The sequence below is a fragment of the Neopsephotus bourkii genome, unplaced genomic scaffold (assembly GCF_033783945.1).
Source record: "Neopsephotus bourkii isolate Nb327-2 ecotype Australia unplaced genomic scaffold, CSIRO-AGI_Nbou_v1 NB_1154, whole genome shotgun sequence".
NCBI classification, from domain to species: Eukaryota; Metazoa; Chordata; class Aves; order Psittaciformes; family Psittacidae; genus Neopsephotus; species Neopsephotus bourkii.
The window spans coordinates 991,164-1,006,130 of NW_026901640.1; the positions used below are offsets into that span (position 1 = coordinate 991,164).

The 14,967-nt window shown below is 48.8% G+C and overlaps 1 protein-coding gene across 2 annotated transcripts; it reads left to right on the forward strand.

Annotated features, from left to right (window-relative positions):
- The first annotated feature begins 229 nt into the window (after window positions 1–229).
- AKAP1 (A-kinase anchoring protein 1) lies at window positions 230–13,299 on the forward strand. Of its 2 annotated transcripts, XM_061363294.1 has the most exons (11): window positions 230–346; window positions 3,459–4,782; window positions 6,718–6,851; window positions 7,220–7,346; window positions 7,787–7,914; window positions 8,710–8,887; window positions 9,355–9,505; window positions 10,138–10,205; window positions 11,109–11,182; window positions 11,625–11,690; window positions 11,835–13,299. In XM_061363294.1, exons 2-11 carry the CDS (start codon window positions 3,483–3,485, stop codon window positions 11,892–11,894), a joined length of 2,286 nt encoding a protein of 761 aa, XP_061219278.1. In that variant the 5' UTR covers window positions 230–346; window positions 3,459–3,482; the 3' UTR covers window positions 11,895–13,299. The 2 variants fall into 2 exon arrangements, with proteins under 2 accessions (XP_061219278.1, XP_061219277.1); XM_061363293.1 differs by lacking the exons at window positions 230–346; window positions 7,787–7,914; window positions 8,710–8,887 and having other exon boundaries at window positions 3,355–4,782.
- Window positions 13,300–14,967: the final 1,668 nt, after the last annotated feature.

Genomic DNA, 14,967 nt, shown 5'->3' on the forward strand with positions numbered 1-14,967 from the left:
ACGGCCCTCAGAAGGCAGTGTGCAAGTGCCAAAAGGGAGGAGACTTATGATAATGAGTACCTAAACTAATTGTTATATGCATGTTTGTATGTAATAAGTATCTGCTTGCTTAACCCCTTGGTGTGTAAGTTAGGAGGAGCCATCCCCCTTGCACCCGGTGCCATAACAAACATACCTGCTTTATAACTCTCTTTGAGTTGTAGAGTCTGATTTCGTGCTTCAGTACGGACATGTCTTCCAAAGGGTTGGTTGTGCTGGTTAGAGAAACGAGGTGGCTTAAAACTGCTCTGGGATCCTAATGCGAGCCAGTAGGATAAGTTGACTGTCCTTGCCTTTGCTTTGTAAGGTAGGCGAGTGTGTGGGTTCATTCTTGTCCTCATCCCCCTGATCTTTACCAGGAGTTTTCCATAAATCAAGTCAGGATACAGATTTGGAGAGCGTCTGACCCCTCTTCTCCCCTTGGTGTCTTAATCCTCTCCTGACCTACCCTGGGCATTATTTAGCAAGTTGGAAAAGCCTCGTGCCCTCGCTGCAGCTCCCAGTGCCTTGACAGAAGGTGTGACATTTAGAGTGGATTCCTGACATGCCAGGAGGAAGAAGTGGAAGTGGCTCATGGTGTGGGGCAACCACGTACAGTGCATGAGCTCTGCACTGTTTATGGTGCAGGACTGCACAGAGCCCTGTGTGTTGGGGAATGGCACTGGTGCATCCAGTGTTCACACTGGTTCTGGCTTCCCTAGCCTGCTGGTGTGTGGCCCAAAGCTGCTGTGCTTCCCCAGCTGGCTCCTCCTGCCTGGAGAGCGCAGGGGGTGCTGGGCCAGGCTCCTCCAGTTTGGCACTGCTTAAAGCCATGTGATTTGACAAGTTGCCATGTTCTGTTCTGCTGCTGGCAGGAGAATCTCAGGCTTGCTTCCCCCCCTCCATGTGTTTAAATGATCCCTTTGCTCCTGTGGTCCTGAACTGGCTGTCGAGTTGGCAATGGGAAAAGGGTTTTGTCACTTTTCAACCTGTTGGACAAAACGGATGCAGGCTGTAGGAGCTCCCCTGTGGAAGAAATGAGGGAGAAGTATGTGCTGCATCTTACAGTGGTTGTGTTGAGCAGGTTAAAAACCGCTGTCTTCAAGGCATCACATGAAAGTGGTGTTGTGACCAGCATATTAAAATCAGGCCACCAAAGTCTTCCTGTCATGTTTATGCAAGGAGATGTTTGTTAATGCTAGCTGTCCCCTGGCCAGCCCAGTGCTTTAGGATGTCTGCTCATGTCTTGTGCAGAGCCACTGCCTTTCGTCCCTTTCTAGCTGATGGAAGGATGTGGAATTCCCATTTAACACATCATTGGTAGTATAATGCAGCTCTTGCTGAAACTAGTCAATTTAAAAGCATGAAATGAGATAAGCTTTGCAAGGAGCGGTCAGTTAACCCACCATCCCCACTGATCTAAACATCACAGAGTAGAGATCTTTAACTTAAATATCAATGTTTAAAAGGACTCTTGAAATGGCTTTGTCTGCCAGGCTTTGGGATGGGCCTGGCCCTCTGTGGGGCATCCTGCTACTGTCTCCCTGTGCTGCAGAACTGTGTGGGACCATTGTACAGTTGGTGCAACTTAATAGGGAATGAGGTGATAATAGGGCTGTCTGTTTAATCAGGGAAGCTTGCTGGGAATGGACTTGAGTGCTACTTTGAGTTTGTGGTGTGCTGGGAGACAGCTTGTGGAGTGGTTCTGCATGAATTAAAACAACTTAAGCAGGCAGCAGATGAGCGCTTGCAGTCACTCACAATGTGCCATTGTGCTGGAGAGCAGAAATGGGTATCTTTTGTTTCAGGAATGTGTGTACAGGCTTCATGTTTTCCACTTACCAAGTTCCCAAACCCAAACATCCAAATCGCTGCATAGATTTATTGTGGTGGTCTGTTTTTTAATTCCAAGTCTCAGGTATTGCTGTTAACTGGAAGTTCCTCCTCAGCAATAAGCCCTGCTGTCTGACTGGCAGGAACTTGGATTGAAGAGACATCAGACACGAGTGTCACAGAGTGAGCAAGACTCAAGTTTCCTGTGTAGATCAACACTGGTGATATGCTGGAGATGTTACTGGACTTCTTAAATCCTGTCTGCAGCTGACTTTGATTTGGGGTTGAGCAAGACATTTCCGAGCTCCTGTTTCTGCTGTTCATTTCTTTACTTGCCTCGGCCAGGTTGGCCTTGGAGCAACCTTCTCTAGTAGAAAGTGTCCCTGTCTGTGACAAGGGTTTGGAAGTGGATGAGCTTTAAGGCCCCTTCCAACCCAAACCATTCTGTGACTTGATGACTGTGTGACTCTGCAGCAAGCGGTGCAGAAGGCAGGCTGGGGTCTGAGATAGCTTGGATGAGGTTGTGTGTTTGTTCCTGTGGGACAGGAGATTGTGGCTGGAGGAGGTGAGAAATCTGAAGTGTGTATTAAATGCTCCAGGTCTCGGAGGCTTGGTTTGGGTCTGAGGGAGGCATGGTTTTGTCCTTAGCTAGAGTGTGATCGGCTGCTGTGAAGATCAAGGCCCTGAAGGGGGTATCTGGAAGGAGGTTTGCTCTGATAACAAAAGGTGTTTTCTGGTTGAGACAGACGAAGCATAGTCGAGAGACTGTCTCATCTTTTTATATGCCTTTATTTTTATGAAGAAGAACTCGATAGCACTGTTCTTTTGCAGTGGGTGGTTCCCACCCCTAGGATTTTATCTCCTGAAAACAATCTTTCCCTTTGTTGCTTACTGGTGAAGGTCTTGGGGCCCGTTTGGAGAAAAGCCTGTTGTGTGTAAGCGTTGTCAGACACGTGGGTTCTGCTTTCATTCCTGCCCAGTGAAAATACAAACTGAGTGTCCTTTGCACTCTTTGTTCTGGGGATGTGGGGAACTTCAGCTCTGTGTGCCAGCTGCTGGCTTTCCTGAAGGAAATGGAAAGGCCTCTCAGCCCTGCCTCCTGGAACCTAGATGAGGCTTGTAGATGGAGGAGCATGGCTGGCACATGAGTCCCAGGCGTGTCCAGTCAGGGAACGGTTCACACACTTTCTGGAGTGAAAGCTTTCAGCTCACAAGTCAGAGCAGCAGCTGTCCATGTAGGGAATTTAATGTGGAATAAACTGTTATGAACCCAGCCTGCTGCTGGAGAGACTGCAGTGCTGGATGCTGTCCCTGTGGGTAGCAAAGGGGAGGCAGGGGAAAGAAGGTGAAACAGGTTTACATGGAAAGGGGGGGTAAGGTGAAGCTGGTGACTGTAATGGTGAGAAATGGCCAGAGATCCTGGTCTTAGGTAAGGATCTCATTCTGTGGTCTCTTGTAGAGCAGAGATGTGAATGGAGCATGTGTAGAGCAAATGGAAAACAAGCCTGTTCATACTACTAGAGGTACCTCAAGGCATTTATGAAACTTTAGTCTTCCTGTTCCCTCCCCTGTGGCTATTGTAACATGTTTTCTGTTTCTCCTTCTAGGCAGAACTGCTGAGACTTTCTAAAATGCCTTTATGCTTCCGGAGTTTCGTCACTTTTGCCGTACCTGGAGTGCTGGCACTTCTTGGGTGCTGGTGGATTTATTCCCATAGAAAAAAGCATGGAACCTATGAAGAGGAACCAGCAGTAGCTGCTGAAGAGCAGCAGGAAGAAGTGGCAGAGCAGGATTCAGCACCAGGAACAGAACCATGTGTTCCACAAAGACAGCTCTCCTTGCTGGAAGAGGAGCACATAGAGAACAAAACCTCGACCTCCCTGCTGACAGCAGGGTTGACGATGCCCTCTGTTACGTGTCACACTGGTGAGAGGCTGGATCTCTCAACAGACTTGCCAGTAACAACAAATCAGCCCAGCACCCTTGAGAACGACAGTGAAAAACTAGAAGAAACGGGATCTCAAGATGAAAAGAGTGTCCCTGTTTGTGTTTCTCTCCCTTGGGAGCCTGCCTGTTCAGCGCAGCCAGGGGAAGAAGATGTGTCCAGGTCAGTTGCCAGTACTGTACCTGTGTGTCAGGAGGAGGAGGACACACAGCCAAAAGGAGATGAACTGAGAAGAGAGAAGGTCAGAGGAGTGGGTTTGTGCAAGGAAGACATTGAGAAAATTGAGCAAGTGACAATACAGATTGTTTCTAAGGTTATTTTGGCAGCAACTGAGGAAGTGCTGTCAGGTGTTGGGAGTGATGGGTCCACTCAGCTCTGCCAGGCTGCTGCTAGCCAAGCTGAGACACCTCTGGAGATGGCAAGTGCTGTTTCCGCTGGTCAGACACTTGTAGAGGAAGCTGCAGTAGCTGATACGAACACTGCTGGAAAGAACGATGCTGTGGTACTGACATCCCCACAGACAGAGGAACAGGCTCAGGATGTTACATGTTCAAGCTGTTCAGCACAAAGCCCCACTGAGGGAGCCACAACAGACTGTCAGATGAAGGCTCCTGTGTGCAGTGAGTCCCAGGGAGGTGGTCGGACTCCTGTGGAGATCCACAAAGGTTCTCCAGAAAAGTCACCTTTGGTTAGGGAGGGCTCTTTGTGCAGCACATCCACGTGTGAAGGTGGGGCATGTGTGGAGGGCCTGGTGCAGAGCACAGTGCTGGCTGTTGCATCGGGCCAGCATTCAGAGTTACTGAGTTTACCTGCAAGCGGAGACACAAGTGCTGGGCAGAGCTCCGGGCCAAGTGAAACTCAGCCTCCTGTGAGGCTGCCTGAGGACAATGACGTGCCGTACAGCACTGGAGTGCTGCGAGAGGATGGTCCAGACCTGTGCAATGAGTGTAGCAAGGCACCAGGAATAGACGGAGACTGCCCACAAGGTAAGCAATCTGAAAATCCTCTTACACGCACATGGTGAGCAAGCATTTTATGTGCCGTAACCCTCCTGCATGTGCAGATAAAGCTTCCTGTTTAATTTCTCCAGGCAATGCCTGTTTAGCCCTCAGGTGCAGGTGGGTCTGCATTTGCTCTCAGAATTCGTATCTCTGTAGGATCCAGCGTTAGCTGGGTGATCTTCAGGGTATCTGCAAAGGGGTGAACAGGCTGGTTGCTGTTCAGCACAAAGCTTCTTGTCTAAGGCTGAGCATGTTCTCGAGTAGCCCAGTGAAAGGACTGTGTCTGGATGTAGGCCAGGCTGCTGAACACCTTGCTGGTTTGAAACACTCTCGTCCCAATGGTTTCTGCTTCAGTTCCAGCAGCCTCTAGCAAGCCCTGGGCTCTTCTCTGTGTCTGTGAGCTGCTGCTGTAAGGGGCCATGAGGCAGGTTTCTGAGGTGCTGCTGGATGAGGCAGGGAAGTGCTCTCATGAGCTGGGATCAAATCAGTTGGTTGCAGAGCAATTCCCCTGAAGCCTTTTTACTTGGAAGGGAAGGTGCGGGCCAAGAAATCCCAACAGGGAACGGCGGTCCTGGAGTTTCCCCGTCTGTCTATGTTGCTTTTGCCTTCTAGATCCTGGATGATGTGTGTGTGGCAGAATGCAAAGCTGTCTGAGCAAATGTTAACCTGGGTGACCTTGGGATGGATGTTCAAGTCCCTTAGAAGACCCTGTGGTGCCAACAGCCCTTAATGACAGGGTGCCTTTTGTAATTGCTGCAGAGTAGTTGGAAGGCTGCTTGTTGCAAGGCATGTCGATGGAGTTTGCCAACAATTAAGGATTAAACCCCCAGAACACTTCCTTTAGTGAGAATCACTCTAGGAAGATCGTGGGTTTGCCTTGTTGTGAACGCTGGTGTGGCAAAAGGTACAAATGTGCTGTGGAGCCTGGTGGTGATGAGCTGAGACCTCAGCACCCAGAGAGCTGATGGGCAGGGAGAGGGGACAGAGCAGGGTGCTAATGTGGGATCAGAGGTCACACAGCTGACCCTCACACCCAGGCTTTGAGGCTTCCATCCCCATCCTTGCCTTTCCAGGCATCCGTGCTGTGTTCCTAGTTAAGATGTGGCAAATGTGAAGCAGGTGTTTGGTTTCTTTTTCTCTTTGGTCCTGCACTGGATGGCCTGAATACTGGCAGGCAAGTGAGGGTCTTCACGCTTCTGCTTGTTAATCTGAAGGAAGGATCAGCCGTGTGTCACACTGCTGGTATGTGGGATGTGAGCAGGAGGAAGACTTTCGGGTTTGTCCCCCTCCCAAGTAGACACGTTCCTGGTATCAGCTGATGGTTTGGGAAGAAGCTGTAGCTTGGCTCTGGCACCTTGCTGCTTCAGGCCTAGGACAGATTTGGGCAAGAGGCAGTCCCCTACCCCCACTAGCAGTGGACCACCCCTGGCACTCAGGTCCCTGTGCACCATCTGCTGTCAGCACAAAGAGCAGATGAAGAGGTTGCACGTCCCTCCTTGCCCGCTCAACTCCCTGTGAAGAGCCCTGCCATTCCCCGTGGGTAGAATGCAGAATTCCTTGGGCAGCAGCAGGCTCTCCTTCAGCTTTCGGTAACTTTGGCTTCTGGTGTCTGTGTCAGCCGCTGCGTAAGAGGTGCCTGTGTTTGAAGGCTGATGGCTCAAGGCGGGCTGCTTCCTGTGGCATTCCCAGAGCTGCGCAGGCTTTTCTCCAGGAAGAAAAGGAACCTTTCAGTAGGCTGCACGTGATGGGAACCCTTTCTGACACACTGGAGAACCCGATACAGGAGCACCCTGAGCCAAGGCGTGAGAACAGCTCTATGTAACCTCTCTATGAACTGATGTCTTTTCATGGCCTTGTGCCTGGGAGCTGGGCTGGACTGAGGGGGTTGTCTGCATGCTGACACGTGTGCGTGTCTTGCAGGATTGGATGGACATGGTACGGGTTTTGTGAACAGTGGCTGTGCCATGAAGAAGGCAGTGACTCAGCAGGACACTGAGATAGGGAGAGAAACCAGCAAGTGCAACCCCATCATCTGGGAAATAGTAGTCCCAAAGGTAAGCAGCTGCTGGCCTGCTCCTGCATCCTGCCCTGCCCTACACAGCCATCTTCTGGCTCTTCCTGTCCTGCACTGGCTTGGTGCCTTCCCAGGGACATCAACAACAGGGGAGGGTTGAAGTGATTCGCTCCCATTAGGACTCAGCAGGAGGGAAGAGCCAGGACAAACTGTAACCATGAGGCTGTGGCACTCATTATTCCTTGTGATCTTCCACCCCAATCTGTTGGTCTGATGCTCTGAAAGCATTCAGAAGGTTTTGAGGGTACACAGTTCTTAAGAGCAGGTGATGAAATAAGCTGCAGAGAACAGCGCTGTTTGATCAATATTTCTCTTGCTGACTGTTCCTTTCTTGTCCCCTTCATCAAGGAATTAGTTCACCGCTTGATCGGCCCACAAGGAAAATTTATCAGCTTCCTGAGGCGGAAATCTGGTGCCAAAATCTATGTCACGAGAAAGCCTTATTTGCGTGACTCCCAGGTCTGTCACATTGAAGGTAAGTGGAAAGTCTCTTCATTCATTGTCCAGTATGTACCTTGGGGGCCTTAATTAGATGGGCAAGGAGTTTAAACAGGGTTAGTGCCTCTTAGTCCCGTGCTTTACAAAGCTTTCTGTTCAGTGCTCTTACGGTAGAGGTCTCTGCCAGGTCACCTGTGCCTTGGCATGTGAGCCCTCTGTTCTAGAGGTGAGAATGTGTTTTAATGTCTTCATCTGCTCTAGTTTAGCCAACAGCGTTTGTAGGATCACTTTGGGCCTCCAGGAGGAGCTATGGGATGTGTATCAGCTCGTGCTGCTTTCATACCAGGTTCCATGGCCAATGTGCTGAAACTGAAGTTGTTGCAGAAGGCTTCTGGTAGCTCTGTTGATTCAGGTGGCAAGGCTGGGGTTGTCTTCACCAAATCTGTGCTACAGACCTGTGGAACTTGTGTCTTCCAGGTTTCCCGCATCGAGTAGAAAAAGCACTGAGTCTGATTGGCAGGAAGTTCAAGGAGCTGTGTCTCACCAACATCCACAATCTACCTCCACCAGCACCACTGACATTTTATCCCCTCATGAGTGCCTGGGTGAGCCCCAGCTTGCTGGCTATGCTGATGTCAGGGTGGAAGACTGTTGCTGGTCACTGCCATTGTAGGATGCTGTATCCATGTGGCTGGCTCACAGATGCCCTCCAACCCAGTTTACTTTTGTGTGGCTGGTTGTTGTCCAGCTGATTTAACTGTTAAGAGATCAGGTTTATCTACCTGTTCTTCCACTACTGTTCCCATTGTGCCTGTAGTGACTGTGCACGTAACTGTTTCCTTGGATGTGAAGATAGGCTTTATCCTGGAGAGCTGCATTTATGCTGGGAAATTCAAGGCATTTTGGATGTATTCCAAGCACAGGAATGCTCAGAAGCTGCCCAGCACAGTGGCTCTCCAGCAGCCAGGGAAAATGACTTTGAAAATGAGGCCTCTGTGACAAATCTTGGACAATCCCTGTGAAGATTCCCTAGATGTTTAAAACCTCCATGGGCAGGGAATCCTGGCAAGTTGCACAGTGTTGATAGTGCAGCATGGCTTGAGCCATCGTTCCTGACTCTGCTGGCTGATCTCCTTGGGCAAATGAGTCTTGCAGCTGCTCTGTGCTGATAGTCTTTTTGGGTGCAAGATGGGCCCCAGCCCAAGTCTGATTTCCTGGAGAACAGCACGGAGTTAACAATGGGTAGCCTCCTGCTCCTGATCCAGACCAGTCTTTAGAAGTGAAATACTACAGTGCCATGGCTGTAAGCCTCAGGAGGTGCTGGTGGGACAGGGAGCTGCTGTGAATGAAGCTTGAGTTGCAGTGAACACTAATGAGAGCTTCTTTCCTCCACGCGACAGCTCTTCCTCCCGGATGGAGTCACTGTGGAGGTGGTTGTGGCACACCAAGTCGATGCAGGGCACATGTTCCTGCAGCAGCCCACTCACCCCACTTTCCATGTCCTGAGGAGCCTTGAACAGCAGATGTCTGTCTTCTACTTTCAACCCCAAATTCCAACCCTGCCAACTCCAGTAGAAGGCAAGTAACTTGGCTGCTCACAAACTGTTCACTTGAGAAACTTCAAGGGTCAGGTGAAATCCTGCTGCCCTGCGTTAGGCTTGGGAGGCTTCCCAGTGCGTGAGAATGTGATCGTTCCTTTGGTATTCCGTTTATTTGGGCCTTTTTTAATAGATAAAGCACAAGGTGTTGCTCTGTTCTTCCTTACCCCACTCATCCCTGAATACCTCTCCAGCCACTTAGTTGCACACTGAAATTCAGAAGGAGAGCACTCAGTCTTGGGTTATTTCTTATCTACCTGGCACCTGGTCTATTTCTGATGACAAAGTGTGGAGCTACTCCCACATCTTCATAGTGTCACTGTCTGTACGTGGTCTGAAGTGGAGGGTGCCTCCCATGGAAAGGAGTTACTAGTCATAACTAATGCCTGAAGTGCTGATTTCTGGAAATCCACTGAGCTTTCTTCTCTCTACCCTTACGTTCTGCAGCTGGTATTATCTGCGCAGCTCCAGGCCTGGATGGGGCATGGCTACGGGCTCAAGTTATCAGCTACTTTGCAGAGACCGGTGAAGTGGAACTCAGATATGTGGACTATGGAGGATATGACAAAGTGAAGGTCAACACCCTCAGACAAATCAGGTCTCTAGCTCCTCTTCCATGGCCTGAGGCCATACCTGGCTCGAATCTTCATCAGAGGCATCTGTATTGTTTGAATTACTTGTAGGTTTTTCCACAGCTCAAGTGGGAATTGGTAGGAAGGTTTGTCTGGGCAGCAGGGGTGGGCTCCCTGGCAGCACAGCAGGCTCTTGCAAGGCTTTACTGCAGGGGAGGGAAGAGGAAATTGTGACTTGTGTCAGTTCAGCGTGGCAGCTGAGCAAAAGGATGCCTTTGGGAGGCCCCAAGGTGTAGTTAGCTGCTGAGCTAGGAATAAGATTAGGATTCTCTATGCTCCAGCCCCGCTGTCTGGAAGTACTGTATTGGAAGAGGGTTTTCTTACACAAGCCCCTTAAATACTTGATTGTGCCCAGAGGTGGGAGGAAAGCAGTCCAGGCTCCATGGTGGAGGTGTCTTCTGCTTGGAGCCCAGTCCAACCTGGCACGTTCATCAGACAATGGATTGCTGCTGCTTAGGGTGCTGGGAGGTTGTTTTTGACTGTCATCAATTTTAAACTAAATCCCTGTTACAGCAATTGATTAATCAATGTCACCTGAAAGAACACAGCAGTGACTTCAAGCCCTGTTCTTATTCTGATGGATTCTCTTTTCTTTAAGGTCTGACTTTTTATCGCTGCCTTTCCAAGCAGCAGAAGTTTTACTGGACAATGTGGTGCCTCTTCCAGGTAATGGAGCTCCTGACAAGTACTGTTGGCAGTCCTCCTGCAGTGTCAGTGGGTGCCAGCAGTGGGCAAGCAGGGATTGTGCCTGAAGCTTCCCTCTCCTATTGCAAGCAGAGCCTCTGGTGTGACTAGAGCAAGGACTGGAAAGAATGAATTTTATCCTTCTAAATGTGCTAGCATGGCAGAACCTGTCAGACTCCATGGGAAAGATGATAAATGTCCAGGCTTTTTCCTGCTTGGAGGAGAGAGCGAATTACTCTCCTAAAGAGCAAGTTGGCAGGGCTGGCAGTGTATTGAGTGAAGTAGCTGTAACTACTCTGCCACCTTCTGTCATCAAGTAGCTGTACATGCAAGCTTAGTTCTAATGTGTTAAACCAGTATCCGATACTTTCCTACTGAAGTGACTGACGTGTATGGTTCTGTTTTCAAAATGCTACTGCTCAAGCCCTGGCAGAGTGCCGTGGTGGTAGAGATGCCTGATGGCTGGGGGCCTAAAAAGCTGCCTTGTACGGAAGGGGCTCCTGTAGGAGCTGGGGGTCAGGTGGGTCAGTAGTGTCTTCAGGGTCAGTGAAGTCCTGAGGCCCTTGAGCTTAGTTTATTAAGGATCAAAATCCTAACAACAGCTCAAAGGTCCTGCAGATATGCCCTTTTCTATCTTTAAAGCCTCCTAATTCACCAGCCACTTAAATTCATATTAACTTAGCTAGTGGCTTTAGAAAGCGCTTCATTCTTCCCTTCAGCAACACAGCAGGCATAATGCTTGTGTGATCTCCAGCTTAATAGACTGGTTTCAGCAACAGTGGGTGAGGATTCAGTGGCCTAATGGTCAGGCAGGATGAGCTTAATAGTCCCTTCTGGCCTCTAAAGCCTGTGACCCTCCTTTGTTTTCTCCTGCTCTTCCCCAAGACGAGGATCGCTTCTCCCCTGAAGCTGACGCGGCTGTTGGCGAGATGACCAGAGGCGCGGTCCTTGTGGCGCAGGTACGTGGAGCTGTTGGGGAAAGTCCTGCTGCTGATGGTGCTGCTGCTGCTGCGACTCTGGGCACCCTGCATCCTGTGTGTGTGTGAGCACAGACAGCAAAGCCAGAGCCTGCAAGTCTGGCTGCTGGGCAGGGGCTTGCTGAGAAATCGTGGTGCTGAGAACTTCCTGGTGTAGCATCAGGTACCGCTGAGGGCTGTGTGGCTGGGAAGGGATGAGTGTTCTCTCTTGTGAGTGATGTGGGCAGAAAGCCAGGGGAGGGATTCACGTGATGAAACTGAACTTGCCCACAGGGTGTTCCAGCTGCTGCCTGGTGGCAGGAGCTGCATTTCCTCCAGCCTACACATAGGAAGGGTATCTGACAGGGAGGGGAGGATGCTGGCCTTGCGTCCTTCATGGCTCACACCACAACTGCTGCCCACTCTGGTTTTTCTGTGTTTCCAGGTAGCAAATTATGACAGTGCAACAGGACTGCCACTGATACAGCTGTGGAACTTGATGGGCGATGAGGTGCGTGTGTTGACATACCTCTTCTGTTGGAGTTGATGCTGATGCAGGCTTTCTACTGTTGATTAGGAACTTGCTGATTGTTTTTTTTCTAATGGCTTGTTCACCTTTCTACTTTTTGTTTTCTTTCTTTTCACCTCCCTTTAGGTGGTGTCCGTAAACAGAACTCTGGTGGAAAGAGGCCTTGCTCGGTGGCTTGACTACTAGCAATGTCCTACCATTTCCCTAGAAACACATACCTCATCTCAGTGAAAGGGGGGGTTATTAAAAGCCATAATGACAAATACTGTAGCTTTAAAGCAAAAAATCGTCTCTGGCCTCTGTTCAAAAGCTGAATGGGAAAAACCTTAAAACCTTACGGCTCATTTGAAGGTAGCAAATGCCCCTTAAGCTTTGGTCGTTCCACATGTATAATACCCATGAACTTCATGTCTGCTTTTCCTTCCAAGTTACATTGGTTGTCCTTTTTTAACAGGCTCTGCCTATGAAATTAACGAATGTGATTAAGGAATTTAAGGTTCAGTTATGGATTTCTCTATATTGTGCCACTAGCCTGCATAAACAATATTCATCTTGTGTCTTCCTTATGCCAGGAGGGAGATGAATTGCATTCGTTGCACTTACTGTGGCACATGTCTCCCTGCAATCATGGTTTTTAGGCTTGATACGCTTAAAGAAGAAAGCTGCTCTGTGCAGATGCTTGAAGGCAGGATGTGTTACCACTACAATTTTTGCTCTGAAATGATGTGTATTTAAAGAACTGATTGCCAAGCCCAATTGTAGATTATATTTTTCTAGCTGTGCAAGTCTGTAAATATATATAAAAAACCCAACACTGTAATATTTTGTACAAGAAAAACACTGGAAACAAAGGGAACTTTACAGAAACTTTTTCACACCAAGATGTCCTCTGTAGGTAGAACTGGTTTGGAGTGCATTAGGGTAGCCAACATTGGAGCATCAGAATGTTGGGAGTGTTTCAGCTCTGCTGTAGACAGGATTAGGATTCCCTTAGGTTGCTGTCTGGTTGGCCTTGTCATCACTGCGTTCTTTACTATGTTGCTGTACAGTTCTGTTTAAAAAGAAAGTGATAACTTGGTATTAAAGCTGCAGTGGTGTTCCCCTCTCTTTCCTTTTATTTTCTTTTTTCTCCTTTTGAGATTTCTGTGACATACTTAAAATTCTGCTCAAATAATTTAAGATGACTTAATACTCTTTAAACACGTGGCCTCTAAAGTGTATCATGTTAGGTATGTATTGAGCTGGGATTTATGGCTGGCAGAGAAGATACTTGCCAGGAAGAGGTTGATGTAGTCAGTCCTCAGAAGCTTTTTCAGGTGGATTCAAGTATGTCTTTGCATCCTATGAGCTAACATGTCACTGTTTGGATAGGTCCCTACAAGAGCATTTGGTCCAGCCATTCTGATAGGATGTGGTTATATCTCTTTCTTTTGAGTTCTCTCCTGTTCAGTGCTTATGATTTAACGTTCATGTTTGCAGTAACATCCGGTGAAAACTCAATTTGATAACTAAGTGGAATCTATAAAACATTATCTTGGAATGTTTCTTTCCATTTCAATTAAAGCTCAAATTTTAAGCTGTCTTAATCAAACTGTGATGACTGAGAGCCTTCATTTCCTGACCTCTGGTGATGTAGGGCTGGGAAGGGAGCTTAATGGGGTAAGCAGGTGAGATCAGACCCTGATCCTGGCTTTGCAAGAGATGCAGAAAGGTCATGCTTCAAATCTCCAGGGCTTCATTTTACTTCCAGCTGAAACCCAGGTTTATTTTTTATGATGAATTAGTTATTAGAAAGCCTTAGTCTGAGCACTGGTACTCAAGGCTGTTGAGACTGTTGCGTATTTGTGGAATTAACTTGCTCTGGATTCAGGGTGTCCCTTTTGTCACACTTGTGCGTTGAAAAGAGAAACTGGGGAGTCTGTTTGTGTTGTGCAGGCTATAAAATCCCCTCTTTAAGATGATGACAGGTTTCTTGTTGAAGGAGTGCAATCAAGCAGTGCAGTGATGTCAACAGTTTGTCCTTGCTCTCAATACTCAAGATATTTGAGCACCTTGCAACCGGAAAAGTCTGTTCTTGCAGTAAGCTGTATTCATGCTCCCTGTCTGGAAAAGGGAGGGCATGGGCTGGACTGAGCACAGCGGGGCTGCATCGAACCAAGTGTGTTAAACACGAGTTACTGCAACAAGACAAAAAGACTTGAAGAGAAACCATCCCACAATCCTTTTGATGCTGTGAGCTTGAACCTGCCAGTGCTGGTGCTGCTTCTGCGCTTCTGGAGCCGTGGTGCATCCTCCTGCTGTTGGCGTGTCTGGTGGTGGGAGCGCTCCACCTTCTCACAAGTAAAGGAGCAGTTCTCTAAGCAGGGTATTAGCAGGAACTGCACAGAACAGGCAAGTCTGGAAATCCTTACAAGACCTGTGACCACCCAGGTTCAGCTCCACCAAAAGCAGGAGGCTCACAAGTTGAGGATGAAACCAGACAAGCTTTATACCTGATGCGTGTCTGTTCCCGAGAAGCTCTGGATGTTCTCTGCAGGCCGAGGAAACTGTTAAGTTTTGCTAAAAGAGTAAAAAAACAAAGTTGAAAAAGTGCTTCCTGTTTGTTTCCTGGATTGCCTGGAAGCATCCCTGGCTAATCCATCATCCTGAGACCATGGGAAAGTGAGTAATGGCCCCTGCTTTGGCTTGTCTGTGCTGCCTGCGAGTTTATAGACTTCTCTGTCACCTGTCTCTGTTCCAGGCTGAAGCATCTGAGGTGTTTAGCACCTTGGGTTGGAGCTGGTGGATACCATACCTCCTCCCTGACACCCAGCCTCGGCTTTCTTAGCCCTGTAGTGCTTTTCCTGAGGTGAATGCATGCCAGAAGCTTTCCTCCTTTTGCTGAATCAAGTGGAAAAGGTGCTGCAGATTCCGAGGTGAGTATTTTGGTGTCTAAAACCAGGGTTGGCTGTTTATGAAGGTTTTCTCCATCCTTGTGGAGAGCAGGAGGTGACAGGAGTTGTGCTGTAGCTGTGACTGTAGCAAGGTTTCAGCCTTCCCCTGGGAGAGGGGAGGTGGATCAAAGGGACTCACTGGTTTGTGTGATTCCTGTTGCTCCTTCCCCAGGAGGCCGCTAAGGTTTGGTGGCCTTGGTTTTAAGCACGAGAACAGGGACCCTCAGCTCCTGAGCCCAGCTGGGTGAGCAAAGCGTGGTGCTCATTGCCTGCCCCATGTTGGAGCACTGGGAGCAGTGGGAGAGCAGCAGATGGCACTCGAGCCT